This window comes from Hippoglossus stenolepis, chromosome 14, assembly GCF_022539355.2.
Source record: "Hippoglossus stenolepis isolate QCI-W04-F060 chromosome 14, HSTE1.2, whole genome shotgun sequence".
In the NCBI taxonomy this organism is placed as follows: domain Eukaryota; kingdom Metazoa; phylum Chordata; class Actinopteri; order Pleuronectiformes; family Pleuronectidae; genus Hippoglossus; species Hippoglossus stenolepis.
Genome location: NC_061496.1, coordinates 15,352,194 through 15,376,307, shown reverse-complemented (window position 1 = coordinate 15,376,307; position 24,114 = coordinate 15,352,194). Strand labels below are relative to the sequence as shown.

General features: G+C 42.2%; 3 protein-coding genes across 4 annotated transcripts; 2 read left to right on the top strand and 1 right to left on the bottom strand.

The window, feature by feature from the left end:
* Nucleotides 1–2,538: 2,538 nt before the first annotated feature.
* Nucleotides 2,539–4,671, bottom strand: ccl25b (chemokine (C-C motif) ligand 25b). 2 transcript variants are annotated; one of them, XM_035176962.2, is made up of 5 exons: nucleotides 4,520–4,671; nucleotides 4,120–4,212; nucleotides 3,444–3,561; nucleotides 3,080–3,194; nucleotides 2,539–2,977 (listed from the first exon to the last, which is right to left on the bottom strand). In XM_035176962.2, the coding sequence occupies exons 2-4, from the start codon at nucleotides 4,181–4,183 to the stop codon at nucleotides 3,080–3,082; spliced, it is 297 nt and encodes a 98-aa protein (XP_035032853.1). In that variant the 5' UTR covers nucleotides 4,184–4,212; nucleotides 4,520–4,671; the 3' UTR covers nucleotides 2,539–2,977. The 2 variants fall into 2 exon arrangements, with proteins under 2 accessions (XP_035032853.1, XP_035032854.1); XM_035176963.2 differs by having other exon boundaries at nucleotides 4,528–4,643.
* A 2,921-nt stretch (nucleotides 4,672–7,592) lies between these two features.
* gclm (glutamate-cysteine ligase, modifier subunit) lies at nucleotides 7,593–15,411 on the top strand. The gene is made up of 7 exons (XM_035177385.2): nucleotides 7,593–8,951; nucleotides 10,618–10,680; nucleotides 12,702–12,786; nucleotides 13,151–13,207; nucleotides 13,291–13,493; nucleotides 13,622–13,736; nucleotides 14,075–15,411. The coding sequence occupies exons 1-7, from the start codon at nucleotides 8,817–8,819 to the stop codon at nucleotides 14,242–14,244; spliced, it is 828 nt and encodes a 275-aa protein (XP_035033276.1). The 5' UTR covers nucleotides 7,593–8,816; the 3' UTR covers nucleotides 14,245–15,411.
* A 1,457-nt stretch (nucleotides 15,412–16,868) lies between these two features.
* On the top strand, nucleotides 16,869–24,071 carry dnttip2 (deoxynucleotidyltransferase, terminal, interacting protein 2). Its single transcript, XM_035176460.2, has 7 exons — nucleotides 16,869–17,003; nucleotides 17,935–20,240; nucleotides 20,812–20,941; nucleotides 21,048–21,143; nucleotides 22,649–22,813; nucleotides 22,951–23,060; nucleotides 23,628–24,071. Exons 1-7 carry the CDS (start codon nucleotides 16,929–16,931, stop codon nucleotides 23,722–23,724), a joined length of 2,979 nt encoding a protein of 992 aa, XP_035032351.1. The 5' UTR covers nucleotides 16,869–16,928; the 3' UTR covers nucleotides 23,725–24,071.
* The last annotated feature ends 43 nt before the right edge of the window (nucleotides 24,072–24,114 follow it).

Genomic DNA, 24,114 nt, shown 5'->3' with positions numbered 1-24,114 from the left:
GTATGACAAATGACGACTGGTTGGTCGGGGGGGTTCACCCCACAGCACGTTAATGATCCGAAACTTGACAGTGGCTTCACATGATTGAAGAGCAGCAGACTGAAGCCTCATATGGAGCTGGTTTGTGGTGAAGTGGACCAAAACTGAAAGCAAAGCAACTCACACGTGCAAAACATTTGTGGATACCTCTGAAAAAGTGTTGGGATAAACTGTCTGAACAATATTTAATTTCCTTCACGGAAAGAATGTCAAGTGTGTTGGTGTAGAATGGCACTCAGTATAGGGCATTTCTCCGCCAAGGCCCAACAGGTGCCCTACATTCATTCCAAGATCCATGAAAATGACCTGTGGAAATGTTGAAAACATTCTTTCTCACAATGTTAAAGAAAGTTAAAAGGAAACTCAAAATGTAATGGTTTCTTCCCTGACACATACCACATCCTTCCAGCAAGTTTTGTGGAAACTCTTTATTAGCCTTATTAGATTAAACCTTCCAGTATATACTCACTTACATCTCTTATAATGACCAGTATATAAAATACTACCTGACTTTTCTGTGCATCACGTAGCTTGTGATCATTTGACAAAAATACAACAAATTTACCATTGAGCACATGACACTGGTTGAGAAAAGCTCACAAGATTGCACAGTGGGAAACTAAGGTGACTTTTGTGGGCCCTATAGAGGACTGCATGTTTCTGAGAAATTATCTTCTTGTTAATCGAGCCCTGTAGCTTGTGGGAATGTGATGGAATTGATTCAACTCATTCAGGCAGATTCTGTCAACAGAACTGACAGGATTGTAAAATGTCTCCAGACATTACTCACGGGTGCAGGGCATCATGATGGCCGAGGGGCAAAGACATGAACCATCTAGACTGTAGGTAATGTTACTGGTTCAAATCCAACTAATAATTGTTGGTAGTTTTTTTTTGCAGTTATCTCAGTATCTTTCTCTTCCCATTTCCTGTTTGATTCACAGCTAAATACAACAAATGTGAAATATATGTGAAAATAAACAATAAGACCAAAGTCCAGCTGCCTTTTATTTTTAACTGTCTCAATTTACTCAATTTTAAGTTATCTTTTTTTTTTTACTTTTTAAAGTGCAGACTTTAATTTATCATTTTACTTTTCCAATACTAATACACCCAGAACTTGCTTAGTAATAATTATTGGTGATCATTTATTAGGAAGTGAATTTAGGATTTAGAAATTGTGAACTCTTATACACAGATCAGAACTGATTCAATTTGACATATTAAAGGAAACAACGTTAATTTGTCCGATTGTGCACAAATCATATACAATCTGAATTACATTTCATGTGGGAGTGCCTGGTATTGGGTAATCATGAGAGGAAGAATCCGGACCATGATAGAAAACATCAAGTCAAGTCTTGTCAGGAGCAGAGTTACAGTTATCCTTGTTTTTCACACCATAGAGCATCGACAAAGCCCTAATCAGTGACCAGAGTGGCACAGTTGACCCTGTTTTTGGTTCAGTGGATGAGAATAATGACTCGGTGAATGTGGAAATGATAATAAACTGTAACATTGACTGAGACCCAGAAGCTGTTTCTCTCCTTCTCAGGTAGCTACAGCTTTTATGTTCACTTTCAGTTTCCGCCCTGCATTCCAAAAGACAAATGTATATGTTTAATTCACAATGTGAGGGTTAAATTAGACAGGTCAGATCATACTTCAGTCGTTCTTGGTGTGAGGAAATGTATGCTTAAAGGGGAATTACAGTATTTTTCAAGCTGAAAGAGAAAGAGAGAGAGAGAGAGAGAGAGGCAACAAGTAGTGGAGGGACAACGAGCTGCTTCACGGTCGCAAGTGAGACGTCTTGTTGAGGGAGACGTGTGTAATGTTGCCAGACTCCTAGCCAACACTCAGAATAACAATTTTAACATTTTATTGGTGAAAAAAGAACTTTCTGTGGACATTTCATGGACTGTCGCAGTTGCCCCATAAGATTACATTGCAGCCACCGCCGCCATGTTGCAGCTGGCAAGTACCATTCATTTGCACACTCGCACTTAAAAACATAAGGCCCAAGTTGAAAAATACAGGAATTCCACTTTTTTGCATATCTATCAAACATTCCATATAAAACAGAAACATGCACTGATAGATGTAGATAAAGAGCCAGAGTTGGACTGGATGTCTGAGAATCTGGCAGATTTTTTGCTATTGTGTCAAACTTTTACAATCAGCGTCATCGTCTAACCAATGAGAGCCAGCTTTGTTTCTAGTGAGTGAGTTGTGAAAGCCTTGTTGGATCTTATTGTCAGTTATTGCCACAGGTTGATGCCAAATCTAGGATAAGTGAGCAGTTACTGGAAGAAGCTGAGCCTGCTTTTTTTCTTTAACAGCCAGTAAAAACGTCACCTTGGGGGAATTGTGCAACCGTTTTTTGTTTCCCTCCATGTGAACCATGTGATCAGCAAGTCAGGACAGAAATGATTTAAAACAGCTTCATGTTAACTGTCGTGTTACCATATGTTCTGATGAACTATTACAGAATGCAGAGTATTTATGTTTTTTTCTTTATTTGATATTGGGACACACAAAGCAAAATTAGACTGCTGATACAAAAATATCTCTTCTGTGTTATAAAAAAAACTCAGAACATGCACATACATTTATACACAGGCACATATACACACTCATACATTCCCCAGCTGCCTAATAGTGGCTCATTGGTAGCAGGTGCTACTTATCACAGAGCAGTGAACAGCACTGGCTCATTTACATGAAATTTGTAATACTGGCTACAATTTTGAGCAGATTATATGTTTGTGTAATAGTTATCTGTGTACATGAGATACATTTTTCTTTCAGATACAGGACATAGCTAATCTACTGAAACCTACTACAAACAGCTCTAGGTGATATACGATGCCTGACAGGGAGGAAGAACAGCTGCTCTCCTCTCCCCCGTTCTGTCTTCTTCTTTTCCCCTTTCACTGGTCTGCAAAGTCAAAGGTTATAGGATGAGTAATTAACTCAGTGGCTGACATTGTCTATGAGGCATTAAAGTGCATTATTTAAGAATTTTGTGTCACCTTTTTACCTAATTCTGCACTTGCATATCCACGGCCCTGATCAGCTCCTGGACCCAAGAATCGTTTGGATTGGCACAGACGGTCTTTTGTTTTATATGTGACGGCTTCTTCTTCATCAGAAACCTGCACGATTCAGTGTAAAAGGTTTTAATGTAATCAAGCACATGCACATGTTTAATAAGCAGCCAAAGACATTTAATAGTGCACGTTTCGTAGTCCTGCAGTAAGTTTGTATCCCTCACTCCCTCAGAAGGCAGGATGTTTATTTTTCCGTCACCCTTTTCCAAATTAATAAAGTAGGACATTTCCTCAATGTGTAAACAAAACGCTCGGCGAGGGCCAAAAATGTATTTCAAAACATTCGTTACTTACACAACAGCTCTGATGTAGCAATCCCCATCTGTTTCCTGCATCCAGTAACTCTCGATATTTGTCTTTGCCTTAGCCCTCATCCTCTGAACGTGCCCGAGGCAGCAGTTACTATAGGAGCCTGGAGAGAGGTGTAACGTTACGTTGAGTTAAAGAGGGATAAACTGCCCCACGTGAAAAGGTCACTCTCACAGAGACGCTCTGAGCAAGGTACACAAAACCCCAAAATAAAGCTCAATTTGAACTTGTCCTTTATGTGTGTGCAGGTCTGTGTTATAGTAGGAACGTTGCCAATGGGGGAAAATGTCCTTAAAAATCAACAGCTTTACTTTAATTAAAGGCGTGTGTGTGCCGTTTTCAGTTTTTCACCACATCAAGCCTCTAAGCAAGTCGAGATACACTTTGGTAAGAAGTGTTGAGGTTTAATTTGGTCTGAATAATGCATCTCATTTAAAGAATCAAGTAACCATTTAAAAAGGAACGTGGTTTATAAAATACAGCTGCTGACACATTTGAAAAAAGCACCAAAAACCGCATTTTAAGATTTTACCTTATAATGTTTCCTGCACAGTATTAAACTAAGGCAACAATTACCACTTCAATCTCTGCATCTAGCTACATTTTGCAATAACAATACTGTAGTTTGTGGAGTTAATCACATCTAACTTGTTCCTCTTACCTTGTGCCAGACTCTGGTACATGCAGGTTAGGAGCAGAAGGGAGAAAAGAGCTTGAAACTTCATGGCTGCTGCTGCTGTTTGTGTGTGGCTCACTGCACAGAAACAAACGGATTAAACCACAAAGAAGAAAAAAACTGACATCTGCGCTGTCCTGTCTTTCACCCATGATTAAAATATTTAAATCCTGTTGTGCAGCTGACCTCCGTGCAGCTCTTTCCTCTGAGAGTTGTTTTTCTGAAAATAGGTGCGTTTCTGATAAATCACATCTGGATCCCCCTTTTTGCTCTTATCTCTGACGCTTCATTGAACTCAACAGTGGGACCACACATGGCTGGAGTCAGCATTTCTAACCAAGAATAACATGAGGGAACTGTTTCAGAAGCATGCAGAGAAACGTACCTGCTCACATTCAGTATTTCAGAAGTCCTGGGAGGGAAAACAACTTTTATCCAGTGCAGCTTGTGGTGGCTCTTTACTCTTATAGGACACGCAGTGAAATCTGCCCTCCCCCAACACAAGCTCTATCCTTTACCCCACCTCCTCTGACATGTCAACACACCAACTTTTACTATTGCTCAGTTGAAGTGCAATTTCAACACTGAATCCCACAAGGCTAATATATTATCATGAATGAGTACTTTCCAAGCAAGAACTCTTGACCACTCTTACACAACTACTGCCGGTTTGTTCACCCCCAAATGTTCAGCAAAAACACAGAGCAGCTTTAAGAAGATGAAGTCACTGGTGTAATATGTATAAAAATATACTCTGAGGATAGGGGCCAGAGGTTGATGGTTTACTTCCTCTTCTGCTCTAAAGCATCTCATCCCTGCAGTGATTTGATTGCTTTCAAATGCTCATGTTGTTTGAATCATAAATCTGGGCAGTGTTTTGAATCGGTCATGATGAGTGTTAAGCAGTTTTCAGGCATGACCTCCAGAGGATGTCCAAAGAATTGGGTCTGGACTTTCTCAGGAGTTTGCCTTTCACGCCGTGCACAACACAGCAAGGGATTCTCCGCTCCGACACACTCACAACAACATAGAAATCTCTGGAGCATTCAGGTGAGGGGTGGCGGAGCAGACGGAGGCAGGACGTAACGTAATTCTGCTGAAGAGATCAAGTGTTTTTGTTTACAGATATTTGTTTTCCTTTTGTGTTTTTCATTTTTGCGTCTGTCGAGTGTTAGAAGCGTCATTAACCCCCCCACACACTTGCTCGCAGTAAATCCAGCGGAGGATCTCCTGCTGTGTTCTCACATACATCCCCTGCTGAGAATGTCCGGAGCATCTCTGGAGATCAGTGCATGTCTCGAAGCAGCCTCAAAGTATTTCAGTTGTAAAGTAAAAAAATTCAAAGATTTATTGATGTTTTACAGAGTCATGTTTAACACATTAAAAGTATATGAATACCTAAACATTTTCCTCATATGGGATAAATAAACACCTCTCATTTCAAAGCTGTGAACAATAATAGGATGCCACAACAGTCTCTCCTCTTCCAGTAAGGCTTACTACAAGATATGGAAACCTGGCTGCAGGGATTTCCTGCCATTCAACCACGAGAACATTAGGGAGGCTGGGTACTGAAGACGGGTGACAAGGTCAGGCACAGTCACAGTGTCAGTTCATCCCAAAGGTGCTGAGTGGAATTGAGGTCAAGACTTTATGCAGATGGGTCAAATTCCTTCCCCTTCAATCTGGGAAAAGCTGTTTGTCACTGAACTGGCTCCATGCACGGGAGCACTGTTATTGTGAAACAAGAAAAAGTCAATTTTAAACAGATTTAGGAAAACATCACATGTCAATGTCTTGTCATCATTTAAACTTTTACAATTGATTTTGTGCCACAGGAAGTTAAAGCATAAAAACTCATTAGCTAAGAGGCTGTTTCTTTCCATTCAGTTGTTTGACATTGTTGATTGTGTAATTATATTATTGAATATAAACTTTTTGGACTTAAACACATTGATGAAGTTCAATAATGTTATTTTCTTAAAAAATAGAAATCAGAGTTAAATGAGTGTATGAGAGTTCATTATTATATTCATACACATGAACTTATCTGTAGAAATCAATTGATGTATTGATAATAATATAACCCACATAAACAATGTCCTGTTAAAGTTTGTTTTGTTTTTTGTGGTTTTTGTGTGTCTGTTGTGTGTTTAAAGTGTCATCAACCCTACAACTCACTCACAGTGATTCCAGCGAGGTTCTCACATCGACCTCTGCAGACTTTATACAAGGGGCCAGACGCAGAAATGCTAGAGCAGTCATTCCCAAAGTGTGGGCCGCGGCCCCCTGGTGGGCCGTGAAGCCACTGCAGGTGGGCCGTGAGAGGTCATCAGAAAATAAATAGATAAAAAAGTTTCAGATTTGCAAGTAAGCGTTGATTACCACCAAACATTTATGATTGATTTAAAAAAAAGTAATCATCACAGGTAATGAAACAAAGACAAGAGATTTAAATTCCACGTTGTTCTTATTTTATCTGACCTATATAGCAGGTGTCGTTGTTTTTGCTGACCGTCACATTAATACTTGAACGCATCATTAGCGGGTGAATCACAGGTGAGGGAGAACTTTGTTGTGAGCTGGGTCGAGCAAGATGGAGCAGAGGAAAGCTGCTGATGACGAAGGGGAATCAGGAAGTCCAACTGAATCATTCAAAACTAAAAAGAGGACTCAAGTGAGGACCTGTCGCTGGCCCAGAGGACAACCCCCAAGCCTGTGTGTGTGCTGTGCGCTGAGATGCTAGCTAACAAGACCCTGGGACCATGTAAAGTGCGCCGCCGCCTTTTAGAAACTAAACATGGAAAATATTTATCCAAGCCTCGAGCATCTTTTAAAAATACGTTGAGAGAGCCTCAAGTATATTTGGTTATGCCTCAAATGTGTTTTTCTTCTCCCGGATATCCTTGTTGTGCTCTGTTATACAAACAGTAAGAGTATATTTTTAACAATACACTATTTGCACTTCATGTTTTTTTACATTGGTTGCTTTGCAAATTGTTACGCTTAAATGTGGATGTTATTGGATTTGCACTGCATATGCCTGCGTTCATATACAATTATTTTTGCTATCAAATTAATAATATGTATGATTCTAGTCCTGTGTGTGGATCATATAGTTGTGATTAAAGGTGTGGGTGGGCCGCACACATTTTTCAGTTTTCAAATTGGGCCGCGGCATTCATAAGTTTGGGAATTGGCTGCGCTAGAGGCTCTCACTCGGACATTTGCGTTCACACATGTATCTTCTCTGGAGAAACTGCTGAGGATCTCAGTTCAGTGCATGTCTGAATGCGGCTTAAATTAAATGATTGGCCCAGTTTATTACAGTCCTGCTGCAGGATCCACAGACAGTGACTTTCTTTCTTTTTTTTTCCAGACAAATGTGGCGACGCCGGCGAGCTAGTTCTGGCAGGCAACTCGAGCTGCGCTGCGCCAATCAGGTGACATACATCATGTGACATACCTCACTCTCCACAACCATCTATATTACACACCCACCTTATCAGGTGGTCTATTTAACCAGAGAGGAATTTCCCATCATCCCCTTTGCTCACACTGCTGCAGCAGTATGGCTACCAGTTACTTAAGCCCCTCCACCACCCCAGCATCCACCTGTAGGCTCCAACGGGGGGTTACAAGTATTTGCTCATCACTCCCATCATTCCTGTGTAATCATATGGGGGAGTGATTAAGTTGGAACCGAGACGCCAAACACAATACCTGTTGTAATGCTGCACTAAATGTTTGTTCGTGAGTTTACTGACTGAACTTTATTTATTGATGGCTATCAGGGCGTGAAGGGGATTTTTTTAAAGAAACAAAGGACCAACCTTACCTTTAACTACTTATCTGAAATGGATATGAAATTTCACTCATTCGGCAGGAGCTGCAGCAGTTACCTCGTTCTTGCTGATCTCGTCTCGTGAGAACTCTGCAAGTTACTGCAGTAGCAACTAGGAGGAGGATAACAGCGGACGTTTAGGCTTAAAACTTTGAATATGGAATGTCGTGGGCTTACAGACACTTGGATGACACCACACGAGCAGTATGGAGGCATTTCAGATTTTTTGTTGTTATTTATTTACGTTTGAAGAGGTGGTCACCATTTACTTCAATTCTATTGAATTTGACTGCAACACTGTTGACCCCTGAGACTCCAGAAGTGTTTTGTGGACTCAAACACTCCACCCACCCCTCTATCGGCATAGTGGCGAGTAGAGAATGAGTTAAGTTTCATTTTTTCGTGAACTATCCCTTTAAGGGCTTGTTGCGTGAATGTAGGCAGCTTAACAAAAATAATTAGAAAACCCCACATCACCATCTAGCGGTCAGAGCAGAGACTGCCCCAGCACAAGGATCCAGTCCGGTGATTGGAAGCAGCCCTGTCTCGCTTCATGGCGCAGTCCATTCCTCCAGGAGGCCTCCCCGTGTTTTGCGGGACACCCCCCCCACAGAACAGCGGCTGTAAAGCAGCAGCCGCCTCGGGTCAGTCCACCCTCCTGCAAGTCATCCTGACTCCAGTTGTTTTTAAACAGTTGTGTGTGTGTGTGTCTCGTGTTGTCGGGTGTGTTCCTCCCTCAATCAGCGGCTCGGCGACAGTGACAGCACCTGTCCGCGCTCACTTCCACCAGCACACACCGGTTTAGCAACTTGGGGCAGCTAGCAGCACCAAAAACCACATGGACCCTCAAAACACCGACAGCACCGGGGCGAAGATGTGGCTGAACCACGCCAAGACACTGCGGCTCCACACCGGGAACCTGGTGAACCGCAGCCGCCTGAAGAAGAAGTGCCCGGGCTCCCCCAGCGAGGAGGTGAGCTCACGTTCAGGACATCAACATGTCTAGTTTGAATGCAGCTCCCTCGCCGTGGTAGCTTATTAGCTTAGCCGGCTGGGCAACGTCAGGCTGAATGTTTAACCAGCTATTATTTGTGTTAGCCGATATTAGCCTGTTAGCCACGTTTGAGTCGTCTATAAAGAGACATTTTCAAAACAAGTGTTTTGTGGCTCCTGTTTTAAGGAAGTGTGTGTCTGTGTCTCTGTGTGTGATCCAGTTGAGGTGAATAGTTAGTCAGTGATGAATGTTTGCTGTTAACCCTAAACTCGGCACATCACCTGCAGACAGGTGCTTCTCTGACTCTGTCTGCATTCATTTTTTAACCAGAAGACATAGCAACACCAGGGTCAGTACTACATGCAATAAACTGTTATCTAAATCTATTGTAGGTCACAGGTTTAGCACAATTCAAAAGCAGATATCGACTGATTTATTTATTGAACATTTTTCTCTCTTGGATCCTAATTTGACCTCTTTACATTGTTTGTTTTTGTCCAGCTCACCATCTAAACATCAAACATAGAAAAGTAGTACCTCTACTCTCCAAGGAGCTAGAGCTCCATACCCTTCCACCAAGTTTCGTGGTAATCCATCTTATAGTTTTTGTGTCAACAGTAGTAGAGGACAGCTGTCAAGTGTTGACACGCTTCCTGTAGTGTCAGGTAGCTCAAACAGTGGCTGATCTGTGTCAATTTGTCAATACACTTGGTTAGGGTTATAAGTTTAAAACGGTGTGTTTAAACTTATACGCACTGTTTGCTCCCCTTACGATATCTTTAAAAACTGTCAGGTCAAATCCTGAAAAACGTTTACCTTGTTCCTTTGAAACATCACACCGGAAATACCTGCTCGAGCAACAATTTACCTGCGTAGAGAATCACAGACTTGAGAATAACGCCAAGAGGGGAAATAGAAATGCAATACAAGTCCAATAATTTGACTTGACAACACTATTAGACTACTTTTATTTTACTATAACAGCCTCCTGAATTTTACAGTTTTCCTGCTGCAAATTAAAACTATAGTGTTGGGGCCCACATGTAAAAACTGAGCTGCCAGAACAAGGAGATCAAATACATCATAGAATTAAAATGTAGAAGGCCTGGATTTTTCTGTCACGATGACACACATCAGATAGGATTCTGTAGATACTGTTCACACACTCATCCAAGTTGTAATTTTCCACTGGCGAGCGTAGCTTTTTCTAAACAAACTCTTGTCGGCCAAGGTCTGCTGTAAAAGATAATTAAAACCAAGTTTTATGGAAATAGCACTATATTGTGAAATCAGTATTTTAAACCTTCACACTACCTTCATAAAACCACCTTGAGATGTCCAGTGACTTTATCACTTGCATGATGTAAACGTGAGACTCTGTCCTATCTCTACTATCCATCCATCCTATGTGATATGAGCACAGCATCAGAGCTGAAGTTTGAAAACTATGGTCAGCCCCATTCTCTCATTGTTATAAGGTTTGTCCAGCTGATGTCATCATTTAAATCACACAGCAGCTCTCCAGATGTGAGTGTGGATTCTGCTGAGAATAAAAAGATCTAAGCTTCAACTTAGTTCCTCGGATCCTTTCTTAAAACTACGGATTCAAATCTAACCCTCTGTTCTTTCCTATTTGATATTTCAGCTTCAAGACTGCATTCAAGCTACACTGAGGGACTGGTTTTCAACTACAAAGCCGCCATGTGAGGTGGGGTGACACTTAGAGTTTTCACAGCGCATAATTGTTGCACTGCTGGTTTCTCATTGGGAAAGTTGAGACCTTTTGTAAACCAGCTTTGCTTGCATTTCATGATTTGCTGTGAAACAAACGCACACTAGTATTTGAACCCAGCTACTCTGCTGTGAGGCGGTAGAATTCCAGTGCTTGAAAAAATAGAACGACTGTAGGGATGGACTTCAAAGGCGTCCTCTTGGCTCACTGAAAAGACGCTGTCACCATGAATGTTCATGCAGCGCTGCCTGCCAAAGGCTCCATTCCGAGCGTGTGTCTGCTTGTGGGGTTGGGCGCTGGGTAGAGGTGGGGGCACAAAAACTTTGCCCTAGAGCAGCCATTCCCAAACTTATGAATGCCGCGGCCCAATTTGAAAACTGAAAAATGTGTGCGGCCCACCCACACCTTTAATCACAACTATATGATCCACACACAGGACTACAATCATACATATTATTAATTTGATAGCAAAAATAATTGTATATGAATGCAGGCATATGCAGTGCAAATCCAATAACATCCACATTTAAGCGTAACAATTTGCAAAGCAACCAATCTAAAAAAACATGAAGTGCAAATAGTGTATTGTTAAAAATATAGTCTTACTGTTTGTATAACAGAGCACAACAAGGATATTCGGGAGAAGAAAAACACATTTGAGGCATAACCAAATATACTTGAGGCTCTCTCAGTGTATTTTTAAAAGATGCTCGAGGCTTGGATAAATATTTTCCATGTTTAGTTTCTAAATGGCAGCGGCGCACTTTACATGGTCCCAGGGTCTTGTTAGCTAGCATCTCAGCGCACAGCACACACACAGGCTTGGGGGTTGTCCTCTGGGCCAGCGACAGGTCCTCACTTGAGTCCTCTTTTTAGTTTTGAATGATTCAGTTGGACTTCCTGATTCCCCTTCGTCATCAGCAGCTTTCCTCTGCTCCATCTTGCTCGACCCAGCTCACAACAAAGTTCTCCCTCACCTGTGATTCACCCGCTAATGATGCGTTCAAGTGTTAATGTGACGGTCAGCAAAAACAATGACACCTGCTATATAGGTCAGATAAAATAAGAACAACGTGGAATTTAAATCTCTTGTCTTTGTTTCATTACCTGTGATGATTACTTTTTTTTAAATCAATCATAAATGTTTGGTGGTAATCAACGCTTACTTACAAATCTGAAACTTTTTTATCTATTTATTTTCTGATGACCTCTCACGGCCCACCTGCAGTGGCTTCACGGCCCACCAGGGGGCCGCGGCCCACACTTTTGCCCTAGAGTTTTTGTCTATCAACTGTGATGTGATTTCTGCAAACAGTCCCCATGGGATAATTTGCTTTCATCAAACTTTTCTGAAAATCCTGAAGTCAATATTAAAAAGGCTGCAGGATCCACTGTAGTGAGCCACCATTTCTGCTGAACTCACCCCTGCTGCAGCTAGTTTTGCGAGGCTCAGCTAATCTGCCTTTTATTACCACACCCATTGGAATCAAATGGGGATGGTTTGAAAGAGGTGAACTGGGGGTCATAAATACTTGCAAATACAAAGCTTGTATAAACATCCTTTACTTGAGGACCTGTGATTCCTCAAGTTTTGTTTGCTGCATATCTTGTAGGACAACACATACACTTTGAAAATGCTGTGTAACATGTTTATATCATAAAGCTCAACATTTGTTGTTTGTGTCCTGTTGTTCTAAACACAATGGACTCATGTCTAAAATAAGCTCACATAAGTCACAAAGTTCTTTTCACTAACACGTAACAACATTTCCATTCTACACACAACATGGTACAGGTGTGAACTTCTTTCAGATTAACACAAAATTCACGACAGCACTATGTCACACATGAACACAGCAAATAAACGTACATCACGACGTTTAGTAACACAATGATGTTTGAATAGAAAAGTCAGTGCTTTTACAGACAGAAGAGTTTAATCTTTCATATTTCACAAAATGAGTCGCAGTCTCTAAAGGGCTTTTCATTTCATGCAGAACTTCACAGATACACTGGACTGCTCCATTCCCCAGCCAACAGACGCCATCACACCTGAGGAGAGGGAGGAGGTGAAGGTTTCAGGTCTGTACTTCTGCTCTGTCGTCCGCTAGAACAGCAGTAAATCTATTGGCTGTCACATTCAGTTGGCTTTCATGAACTTGTTCAGGTTACTTCAGTTGTTTTTAATAAGGGAGAAAATTGGTATAAGTTTTGTTTATTAATGTCTACATTTATTAAAGATAATTTATAAGAGAGCTAATTCAGAAAAAGGTGCCCAATCAAATAATTAGTTTAAAACATCCTCCAATTCATCTGGCAGCTAATTGAGTACCCCTACTTAACTGGCTCAATAAAAAATGCATACATTATTAAGTAAAAAGTAGCAGCAATGATTTATAAACTACTACATTATGTGATGGACAACATGTTTGCCTTGTTCTTTCAGTCAAGCTGTTCCTGTGTGAGTCACTTCAGTCGTCCATCAGAGATGCAGTGGAGATGGGTGAGTTTTTTTTTAAAAATCTCATGAGCAAAACTTTGATTTGGTCTCTATGCACTTCAGCTGTGTTTGTCTCTCCCTCATAGCCTGCCAGACACTGGCAGTGTCCCAGCTTGACTCTGTTATCATAGCGCCACCTGGGCCCCTGGAGGGTGACGGTCAAACACTGGCTCACCTTCAGCCAGCCTGGGAGGAGCTGGAGACCCTGGTGAGGAGCCAGCGGATCGCTGCCATTGGCACCTCTGACCTGGACAAAGATCTGATGGAACAGCTTTACAACTGGGCGCAGGTCAGTGGGGATATTATACATGTGAGGCCTAATCCAGAGGAAATGGTGATGTTGACTCTTATATAAAGGTCAGAATGGCAGTTTTTTGTTTGTGAAACCAATCACTGACCATATTCCCTCTGGACCAGGTGAAGCCGAGCAGTAACCAGGTCAACCTGGCCTCCTGCTGTGTGATGCCTCCTGACCTCACCGCTTTTGCTAAAGAGTTTGACATCCAGCTGCTCACACACAACGATCCCAAAGGTGAGAGATCATTCATTTCTTTTTGCCAGTGAGATGAGTTTGTTCGACTTTTGTAATCAATCCAAACCTAGTGATGATCCTAGATGTCAAAGGTTTTGAGTGTCCCAAATTAGGCATGAGGTTCACAGATAGACTGAAGATGACACATTTCTAAAAACTCAGCCTTATCTCTCAATGCGTTTTCAAAAAGAGATGAGTTAATGCATTGTAGTTGGGGTCAACTGCAGCATTAGTGTATCTAATTTGTATGCGCTTTGCATAGTGTGAACAGCAGAGTTCACATGTACCTGTTTTCATTTTAAACCGCTCATCTCTCTGCTTCCTGTTTCTGTCCTCAGAGCTGATGTCAGCAGCCACTTTCAAACAGGCGTTGAAGGAGGGAACACAAGACCCGAACATCGCCGACTGGAGGCTGGAATGGGTCCTGCGTTACTCCATTATTGTCAAGAGCAGGGGCATCATCAAGTCTAAAGGCTACCTTGTCAGTGCAAGGAAGGCAAGCCCCTAGCACACCCCCACCAGAGAAGACGACCGGGATGAAGCCATTTTCATTCACACACACAGACACACACACAGACACACACACAGACACACACACACACACACACACACACGACATGCAGTAATGGCGCTGAATACTGGATGCTGCTAATCAAAATGGGTCCTGAAGTCATTGATTTATCTTACAGATAAGGTTCCATCTTCTTCATATATGATTTGTTCGGTTTAACAGATGCAGGTATCCATCACATCGTCTCAGTGAGATCAAAAATTTTAGATGAACGCGCGATATGAACCCAACTGTCAGTTTGGAGAGACAAGACTGTGAAACTCATGTTTCACTATGACCAGTACACTGACAGTCTTTTACCACCACAGCAGAGGCTGCTTTAACTATGGGAAATGATGGTTGATCCAAGATGAAGGTTCCCTGACCCTGTTCTCATGTGAAGTGCCTCAACTTTTTCTCCTTCTATCCTCCTACCTGCTTTGTCTCCACTGGGTCTGTGTGAATCGAGCTTTAAACATGTTGAGTCTGAATGAAAAGATTATGATTGCAGCAAAAGTAAAGGGTAGAAATCTATTGTTTTTAGCAAAAAATTATTCCAAACATTTTTAAAAGGATAAATGGAAACTAATATAGTGTGAAAAAAGTTTTATATTTGTGCAGTTTTGGTTACTGCTGTATATGACACCATTGCATTCCACAATTAAGAAAAACATGCACTTTCATATTTCAATACCCAAATATATATATGAGCTGTTTATTTTATGATGCAGACTTTTAACTGGTTAAACGGACAGCTGTTAAAGTATAACTTTAAACTGTTGTGTTTTCTAACCATGCAATATTTCTGACGATGCATTGAAATATATTCCCCCCCAACGCTCGTGATTAATTTGAGGGTTGAAATTAGAGCACTGTTTTGAGATTGACAGAAATAGGCCGATGTCATCTATGTGTTGTTATTCTATCACTGGAAACTATGTCTGAACTGAGATGAGGTAGAATGTTAACTCTGAGGAAGAAGTTATTGTTTACGAATCATGCTTGGTTTCCAGATCAGATCCTGGTCAGATCTCATGAAGACAAATTATCTGTTGCGCTGTAAACATATTTAATGCTGTCATATCTGTATATCATGACCTGGCTTTATTAAAATTATGAAATGCACCTGTGTACTGTTGACACTGGTGTTTTTAATATAGTGGAAAGTGAGTGAGTGATGATGCAATCACTATTTGGTGTCATAAAAATACATAACATAGTAAAACTGACCTTTCACATGTGTGTACTGCTGAGCCAACAGACTTTCAACCTGTTACACTGAGCTCATCAAGCTCGTATTTCATTTAACTGTAAAGATAAAAGCTGGTGATTAACCTGAGGAAACCGAATTGACATTTACATTGCAGATGTGGTAGAAGTTGAATCGCAGTCATTGGCCTGCACCTCCACCTTCTGGAGACTCTATGTAGTGCACACTGTCTTTCTAAACTCTCCTTTGCACATAGATTCTGATGGAAATTTAGGCTTCAGGTAGATTAAAACACAATAGAAGTATGTCTATGGAGGCTGTGCAAATAGTCAATAATTAGGTGGTCCACGTTTCTCTACTTCCTCCCACTATGCAGAAATGACGCCAAAACATCCAGGATATGAAAGCTTCCATCTTGCGCTGATGACACAGGTCCTGCTGATACACAAGCTCGACCAATCATGTCTCAGCTGTCAATCATGACATCTCACCCTGTTTTTATAGCATCAAATCATTAGTAATTAAAACGAAATTTACTGTGTGATAACTACCTGAATTTTTGACCACGACTTTTTTAATTTGGCCTATGTCCCATTCACTTACATGGATGAGGCGGCAGGATTTGATGAGGGTGTGATCAAGTTGCCTGTAACACACGCGAGTGACTTTAAGCTTCTCCTCCTTACATACAAGGCTCTGAATGGACTAGAGTTACACAGCTGACTCTCTAGTTAACTACGTTCCCTCTAGAACACTGAGGTCATCTGCAGCAAGTCTATCGAGGTTTCAATGCAGCCCCAAAAAAATCAGAGATGCAGCTTTTGTGAACTACTCTCCAAAGTTCTGGAACAGACTGCCGCTAAATATCAGAGAATCTAATTCAGTAAATGTCTTTAAAAGAAAACTTGAAACATTTCTCTTGACTTCAGCCTTTAACTAGATCTTGCACTTGCCTGCACTCCTGCGATTTTTTAATCACTTTCTTTCTTTTCTGTTTTTATGCATTATTGTATTTCTTATATAACCATATATATATATATATATATATATATATTAATTTTATTAACTTTCTTAAATTTCCTTTGCTTTTAAATATCATTTTAACATTTTCTTATGCTACTTAAAATCTTTTTTCTCATGAATTACTTTATATTGAATTGAATTATTTCTATGTTTTTATTTTTATTAGCATGTTTTTATTTCATCTATATAGTATGTAAACCACTTTTAGCTCGATGTTTTGTATGAAAGGTGTTATACAAATAAAGTTTATTATTATTGTTAGAAATATAAATGTATTTTAAAAACACAGTCTATGATCACTGCTCTGTGATCGTCTGCTCAGGCCTGTCTTATTCTCTGACGCGACTGATCGAGTCTAACCTTCATACCGGAAGTGAGAGAGTGGGGACAGGCGCGAGCAGCGTCCAAGATGGTGTCCACCAGGAGAGGAGTGTGTGTGAGCTCTCCAGCTAAAACTAACCCCAACCAGTCCTCAGACGTCCCGGTACGTGTGGAGCACAGATGAGATTTAAACGTGTAGATGTTCAGAGGTGATGTTCAGCTTCGGTCTGAGCTGTGACGAGTCTGTCACGTGGTTTTTTACCCTGGCGAGAGGAGACACGTGGACACCACTAGTTTGTTTCCAGCGTGGAGTTTGTCAATGTTTGGATGTTGTTGTTTCGAGGAGTTTAATGTTTAACATGTTTTATTGGAACGCTCCTAGTTGTTGTTGTTTCCCCCCGGACAAGGGCCTCTATTTATAAATAACCCCAAAATCCTCCTCTTTTATAAACATCAGTGATCTGATACGTGTAGATCATATATATAATTAAATGTGGGTCATTCGGTGTCAATTCCTCACACGTTCACAGTTTAAGAAAAATGTCGTACTGATTTACACAAGAAACCTATATAATCAAGAATTTGTATCGTTCTTACAGTGTGTCGTTAAATTACCTTTTAACATCCTGTCTGACTCATTAATGTTACAGCACATCATGGCTTGACCTTAGGTTATAGTGTATTCTACTTTTTTCTTACTGTCAACAGAAACACAAAATGATGATTAAATTGAGAATGATTGTCTGTGTGACGGCACTGAGCTCAATTAGCTTCCAACACATAGTGACCTAAATCATTGCATCAGATGTAATCATCCGTCATTATTCTGAAAAGTCGCTGTAGATCTCTAAACGTGTAATAATACGCAGCAGAAAATAATCCCCAATGCATTAAATCACTTCTGGCTTATGTAACGTAATATTTACAGTTCATAACTTCAGGACAGATAAAGAAGTGAGAGAAAGACGGAATGTAGCACACTGTTGATTTTGGTCTTTGTTAATAATAAGAAAAAAGTGGAATAGCAGCAGCCCTATCCTGTTATTTTCTGTCTGCTCTAGAAACACCTTTTTACCAGCTCTTCTGTCAAACAGGCCACTCCCTCCACTGTTCGAAGATCAAGGAGAACTACTAAACAAGCAGAGAGTCCTACCCATGATGCCCTTGTGGAGACTAGCCGCCAGCTTGAGAAAAGTAACAGAGGATCTCCAGCATCTCCGCCGCCCTCCTTGATTAAAAGATGCGCCAGAGCTTCCAGACTCCACAGTCCAGAGCAGCCCTGCACACCCGTGGACTCAACCCATGAAGGAGACGTGTCAGACGCGGGGTCCTGCTGCTCTGCGCTGTCCGACATCGAACCACCGGTGACACGGACCAGAGGCATGAGGGCACCGCCCCGGGCAGTCAGTCCGGAGGATGAGGAGATATCTGAGGTGGAGTCGTGCTCCTCTGTAGTGTCTGCATCGAATGCTGGTCAAATTACTCGCAGGACCACCAGGAGAAAGACGGCTCCTGCATCCCGTGACCTGGCTCCAGCATCTCCTGACCCGGCTTCTGCATCTCCTGACCTGGCTATGGCTCCTCTTGAGGCAGCAGAAGTCGACCAGATGCTGGAGACAGAGTCCTGCAGCGCTGTGGCGTCCGAATCCAAGAGAGTCACCAGAAGTCTGAGGAAAACTGCTGGCACCAGATCAGCTGCTAAACGACAAAATGAGGCCTCGGAGGTCTCAGATGCTGACAGCTGCGCATCAAGTGTCACAGAAGCTGCGGTTACTAGGTCCACCGCCCGCAGATCCACGAGATCCAGAAAATCAGCACACGTCATCCCTATAAACCTCGACGAGGGCTCGGACTGCTCTTATTCCCCGCCTCGGAGAGGGCGACAGACCAGGGCAGCAAGAGGAAAGGCATCAGTGACTGTGGATGTGAGTGATCCCCCGTCTCCCAACTCTGATGGGTTTGAGTCAGGGTCCACTTACAGTATAACCACTCGTAGGCGGGGCAGGGCACAACCCCAAGGCCCCAAAGCCTTGGACTCGGACTCTGACCTGACGGACAGAGGAACTCCCTGCAGCAGCCGCACAGGCTCAGGGAACCGCAGTCGAGGTGTTCGGGTAACTGGAAACTCCGTCAAAAATCTTTCTATTGTTCTAAAAAAAGTCTGCGAGTCGATGGTAGAGGACGTCTCATTAAATGACTCCACGTTAGAACGCACGCTGCTCACTGAGGATGCAGACCGCACACTGTCAGAGGAACCTATGAGCCTAACGCTGGAAGAAAAAGAAGATGTAAAGGGAGCTGATCGCACAGCCAATGAGGTGGATACAAATGAAGAGGAAAAGGATGAAGAGGAAAAGGAAGAAGAGAAAGAAGTTATTGCGAGTAGAGTTAATCTCACATCCAATGAGGTGGATACAAATGAAGAGGAAAAGGATGAAGAGGAAAAGGAAGAAGATAAAGAAGTTATTGCGAGTAGAGTTAATCTCACATCCAATGAGGTGGATACAAATGAAGAGGAAAAGGATGAAGAGGAAAAGGAAGACGAGAAAGAAGTTATTGCGAGTAGAGTTAATCTCACATCCAATGAGGTGGATACAAATGAAGAGGAAAAGGAAGTTGTCAGTGAGCCTGCAGTAATGGTCAAAGGCCAGCAGGAGGAGCCGTCTGCTGAAAAAAAAAACGAAGACACCTCAGAGGTGGAAATGATGCAGGAAATGATCGAGTCATCCGAGCCGTTGAAGCATTGCCAATCAGTCACAGTAACGGAATGTGAGGAGGCCTCTGGAATCATGGCGGAGGAGGAGGACCAACCCATGGAGGCAGCTGATGTGGCGACACACTCATCACAGGGAGATGAGGCTGAGGTTGAGGATGCAGTTGTAGAAACTGGGCCCAGTGATGAGGAGAAAATGGAAGTGAACACAGATGCTCAGCAGGTGGTCGACTCCAGCGAGGTCCAAGTCAAGTCCATTCAGGTAACATCCAGCCAGCAGCTAACCATCACAGTGGATTCTGAACCCGAACAGCAGCAGAAAGACGTCATTGTCCAGAAAACTAAAGTCATCAGCCTGCTGGACAGCAGCGACGATGAAGAGGAGGGGGACGTTTCTGGAGTCGATGAGGAGGAATTGGGTTCCGGGAAAGAGGAAGAGGGAGCAGGACCGTCTAAGAAGTCAGAATCAGCAGCTGCATCAGTGGGAGGACTGTTTATGATCGACACGCGGCCCGGACAAGAAGCTGACGGACATTACTACAAGGAAAGACCAACAGAAGAAGAGGAGGCCCAAAACAGAGAAGCTGAACAAGAGGAGCAGGATGAGGAGTTTGTGGATGAGGAGGGGGATGATGATGATGACGACGAAGATGCAAAACTCCTCTTCACGTGTCGAAATCCTCAACTGTAAGTGAAAGAAAAGTAACAGCCTCAGCCTGGTTCGTTCACATAGGAATACACACACGTACTTCAACTCACAGAAAAGTAAATAATGAAGTAAATAAATCTGCAACTTATGATGGTTTAAAGGACAATAGTGACTTTACACAATATCTTTCATGTTTTCAACAAAACCCCCAAAAGATTAGTTTTGGTAAGAGACATTCATAGATGGGAAGATAGATCAGCACTCTGCTGTCGGAGAATGAGACCTTAGAATTTACACAGTTCCCACAACGAGCAGCACTTTCCCAACTGGAGAGAAAAACCTCCCTCATTAACCATCTGCCTCGACCGGTTGGGCTGAGCAGAGAAAATGGGAAAGAGAGGAGAGAGAGTCAGGAACAGTTGTGTGACCATCATATTTAAGCTCTGTCACACTGGTTGTTATAATGAAAACAATAATCTTCGCTTGTACCTTGGTGTCATCGGGTGTTTCCGCCTTTTAATCGCAGTAAAGTCAAAAGCCGAACCTGATCACCTAAAGACGCATGTTAATGTTAATACCAAGAATGATGTCTGTGTCACTTTGTTTCAGGAAAGATTTCTCCACCCGCATCGACCCCGGCATCAAAATGAAGGAGTTGGGGGGTTTATACATCAACTTTGGCGGCAGCAACTCAAAACCTGCCTCCACTTCGTCCAAGGAAAAGAAGATCCAAGATGAGGTAACTGTGTGGACTCGCTCTTTTTGAATCTGTCCTCCTGTCAGAGACATGGACTGTTTGCCGCTCTGCAGAATTGATTATTGATTATTTTTGTTGTGGTCCACAGGTGATGAAGAAAAGTGTGATTGGACCAGAATTTGAAAAGAAGGACGCGGTGCCTCCGTACAGTGAATCCAAACAAGCCGTAAAACTGAAAAACAGAGTAAGTTTACAACTGAACGCTGTGGTGTTTAAGTACTCAGTGATTCAGTCTGTTACCTGGACAGTATATGTCAAAGCCAGTTGGCCATCTGTACAATTTTACCAGGGGGGGTGGTCAACAACCAAACTATGGCTCCTGTGAGCAGCATCTACTGCAGGATGCTCACCTGCACACACACATTCTCCATCTGCTCACACAGCCCTCTCTCATGATGGCTGAGGGGGTGAGAGTTTTGTCAGGTTGTTTAAGCCATTTTCAGACAAGAACTCTGGAGAATGTCCAAACAAATGGATCCTGACTTTCTCTGGTGTTTGCCTTTCACACATGAACGCAGCGGGACATTCACAACAACACAGAACTCTCAGGAGCGTGGGGGTGAGGGGGGGGGAGGGAGCGCAGCAGACAGAGGCCTATAGAATTAATTTCTCTGCGGAGATCACGTGTTTGTGTTTACAGCACATCAACACTGAGGTCAGCTCTCATCACCAAAAGCTCTCTCGACATCTTTGGTGTCCGCTTTTTCATCCTAAGATTTTCTTTCCGTGGCTACATGCCGACGTGTCCTTGGGCAAGATACTGAACCCTGAATCGCCCCTCATAGAAAAGGCACTGTATGAACTGTGTGTGAATGGATGAATGGCTATAATCTGTACTGTAAAGCGCTTTGAGTGGTCATCAAGACTAGAAAAGCTCTAGTTAAATACAGACCATTTACCATTTTAGTTTTTTTTCTCCTTCATTTCTGCATCTGTTGCGTGTTAGAAACGTCCTCAACACCCACACAGGGAATTCTGCGGAGGATCTCCTGCTGTGTTCTCATATGGGCTCACTTAGATATCATCCAGAGTTTTCTCGGGGGCAGGACGGACAAACACTCACTCAGACATTTTCATTCTTACATATACTACTTCCAGAGGATGTCAGGAGATTCTCCAGAGTTCAGGACATGTCTGAAAACAGCTGTAGGGGGATGTTTTTATGCCTCAGCGCCAGCAGCAGCCAGAGGTCATTATGTTTTTGGGTTGGCCGTCCGTCCGTCCCATTCGCATGAACGCAATATATCAACGCCTTGAGGGAATCTCTTCAAATTTGCTGCAAATATTCACCTGGACTCAAAGATGAACTGATAAGAATTTGATGGTCAGTGGTCAAGGTCGCGGTGAACTCTGAAAACACTTTTGGTTCCTTGAATATGAAATCTCAGACCGACTTAAGGGAATATCATCAACTTCAGTTGGACTAAGTGATTACATTTCATTGGTCAAAGACCAAGGTGGCGCTGACCTTATATAAATGTGGAAAACAAAGTTATGTAGACGGAAACTGCAATGGCTGGCGGAGGCATACAACCGCAGTGCTGTATACCTAGTTTTTGGTCATTTTGGTTTAAAGGGCATGGCAACTCACAACTGATTTCACAAATTGTACAAGAGATTCTCTGCTGTCGTCATAAATACTGTGTGTGCATCCAGTGCTTTAGAAGTAACTGAACTTGTGTTTCCCAGGCAGAGAGGGCGAAATGTACAGGAGATGCTTGGTTCAATATGAAAGCCCCTGAGCTCACTCAGGAGCTGAAAGGAGACCTCCAAGTCCTGAAGATGAGGAGCACCATGGACCCAAAGAGGTTCTACAAGAAGAACGACAGAGACGGTTTTCCCAAGTATTTTCAGGTCAGGAAAGAAAACCACACAATCCTTCCCATTTACTTGGAAACATGATTGTAATTCTTTATCTTTTAACCTTCCAAAGATATAACTGTATACTTCATACTATATTTGTCCATGTTTTATGTGTATGTGGTGCACAGGTTGGTACCGTGGTGGACAGTCCAGTCGACTTTTATCATTCCCGTGTTCCCAAGAAAGAGAGGAAGAGGACGATGGTGGAGGAGCTTCTGGCTGATGCTGAGTTTAGACAGTAAGTTGAGCCACACAGACAAACAGTGTGTGTGGGTGTGGGTGGGTGTGGGTGTGGGTGGGTGGGTGGAGTGATTATGTCCTGCATGGTTCAGGCCACTGGAAGTGTTGGGAGAAGCAGCATTTCTTCAGCCAGTCGTTACTTCTCTGTTTCTCAGTCACTTTAAATAAAAACTCTTTTTAACCAACAATTTACAGCTCTAAAACTAGAATGGCACTCAGCAGAGTTCATACCTCCGCAGAGGCCCAACAGCCCCCGTATGAAACCATTTCAACTTACCAGATCTGGATTTTTATTTGGATCTGCACCAAATTTCACACACTCATAAATATCAGTTCCCTAAACATGCCTGATAAATAATTAATTTCAAATAAATGTTGAAAAATGCCTTGGATCTGATCTCGATCCAAACCTGGAAGTTGCATTCTGTGCAACTTATGTTTCTCTATTTTCAAAATCCCACCGACTGCCCCTTTAAGGCAACTGTTTGTATTCGCAGTGACTCTGACTGTCGTCTCTCTTAAATGTTAATAATATCAAATCTTATTTTTCTCTTCTCCTTTTCAGTCAAAACAAAAAGAAATACCAGCAAATCCTGACAGAGAAAGCAGCCCAAGGAGCCGGCAGGAAGAACAGGAAGAAGAGTAAATTCCATAAGAAGTGAATGTAAAGACTTTGAATGGAATTAGCTCCTGCTCTGTAGCAGGAGGTGGATTTTTTTGTCGATGATTGAAGCTTTAATCATATTTTGGATCTGCAACCTGAATCTTCACTGAATCCTTCTCTTTGACGACCTTCATCTGAACATGGACTGAGGTTGTGTGTCAACTGAAACATTGAACAAATCAAGTGGATTGAGTGATATTACAACTAGGGATTATTTTGTGGTGAATCTGGTGCAGGCTTCGATTTACAAGTAAAACATATTTTTAATCACACTGACGTGCACACTTTGCTGTGCAGAAATTGTCATCCACACAGTGCATCTAACATTAAAATATTTAGATTTGACTGGAACTAATGTTTGAATGTTTCTTCACATCGCATTCTGAAA

Bases quoted from the DNA above. Each gene is read 5' to 3' on its own strand.
- ccl25b (XM_035176962.2), bottom strand. From the start codon at position 4,183: ATGAAGTTTCAAGCTCTTTTCTCCCTTCTGCTCCTAACCTGCATGTAC. The intron at 3,562-4,119 runs GTAAGAGGAACA...ACCTCTCTCCAG, and splicing joins GTACCAGAGTCTGGCACAAG to GCTCCTATAGTAACTGCTGC. The intron at 3,195-3,443 runs GTAAGTAACGAA...TGAATCGTGCAG, and splicing joins TGCTACATCAGAGCTGTTGT to GTTTCTGATGAAGAAGAAGC.
- gclm (XM_035177385.2), top strand. From the start codon at position 8,817: ATGGACCCTCAAAACACCGACAGCACCGGGGCGAAGATGTGGCTGAAC. The intron at 12,787-13,150 runs GTCTGTACTTCT...TTGTTCTTTCAG, and splicing joins GGAGGAGGTGAAGGTTTCAG to TCAAGCTGTTCCTGTGTGAG. The intron at 13,737-14,074 runs GTGAGAGATCAT...TTCTGTCCTCAG, and splicing joins CACACACAACGATCCCAAAG to AGCTGATGTCAGCAGCCACT.
- dnttip2 (XM_035176460.2), top strand. From the start codon at position 16,929: ATGGTGTCCACCAGGAGAGGAGTGTGTGTGAGCTCTCCAGCTAAAACT. The intron at 22,814-22,950 runs GTCAGGAAAGAA...TGTGGTGCACAG, and splicing joins GTTTTCCCAAGTATTTTCAG to GTTGGTACCGTGGTGGACAG. The intron at 23,061-23,627 runs GTAAGTTGAGCC...TCTCCTTTTCAG, and splicing joins GCTGATGCTGAGTTTAGACA to TCAAAACAAAAAGAAATACC.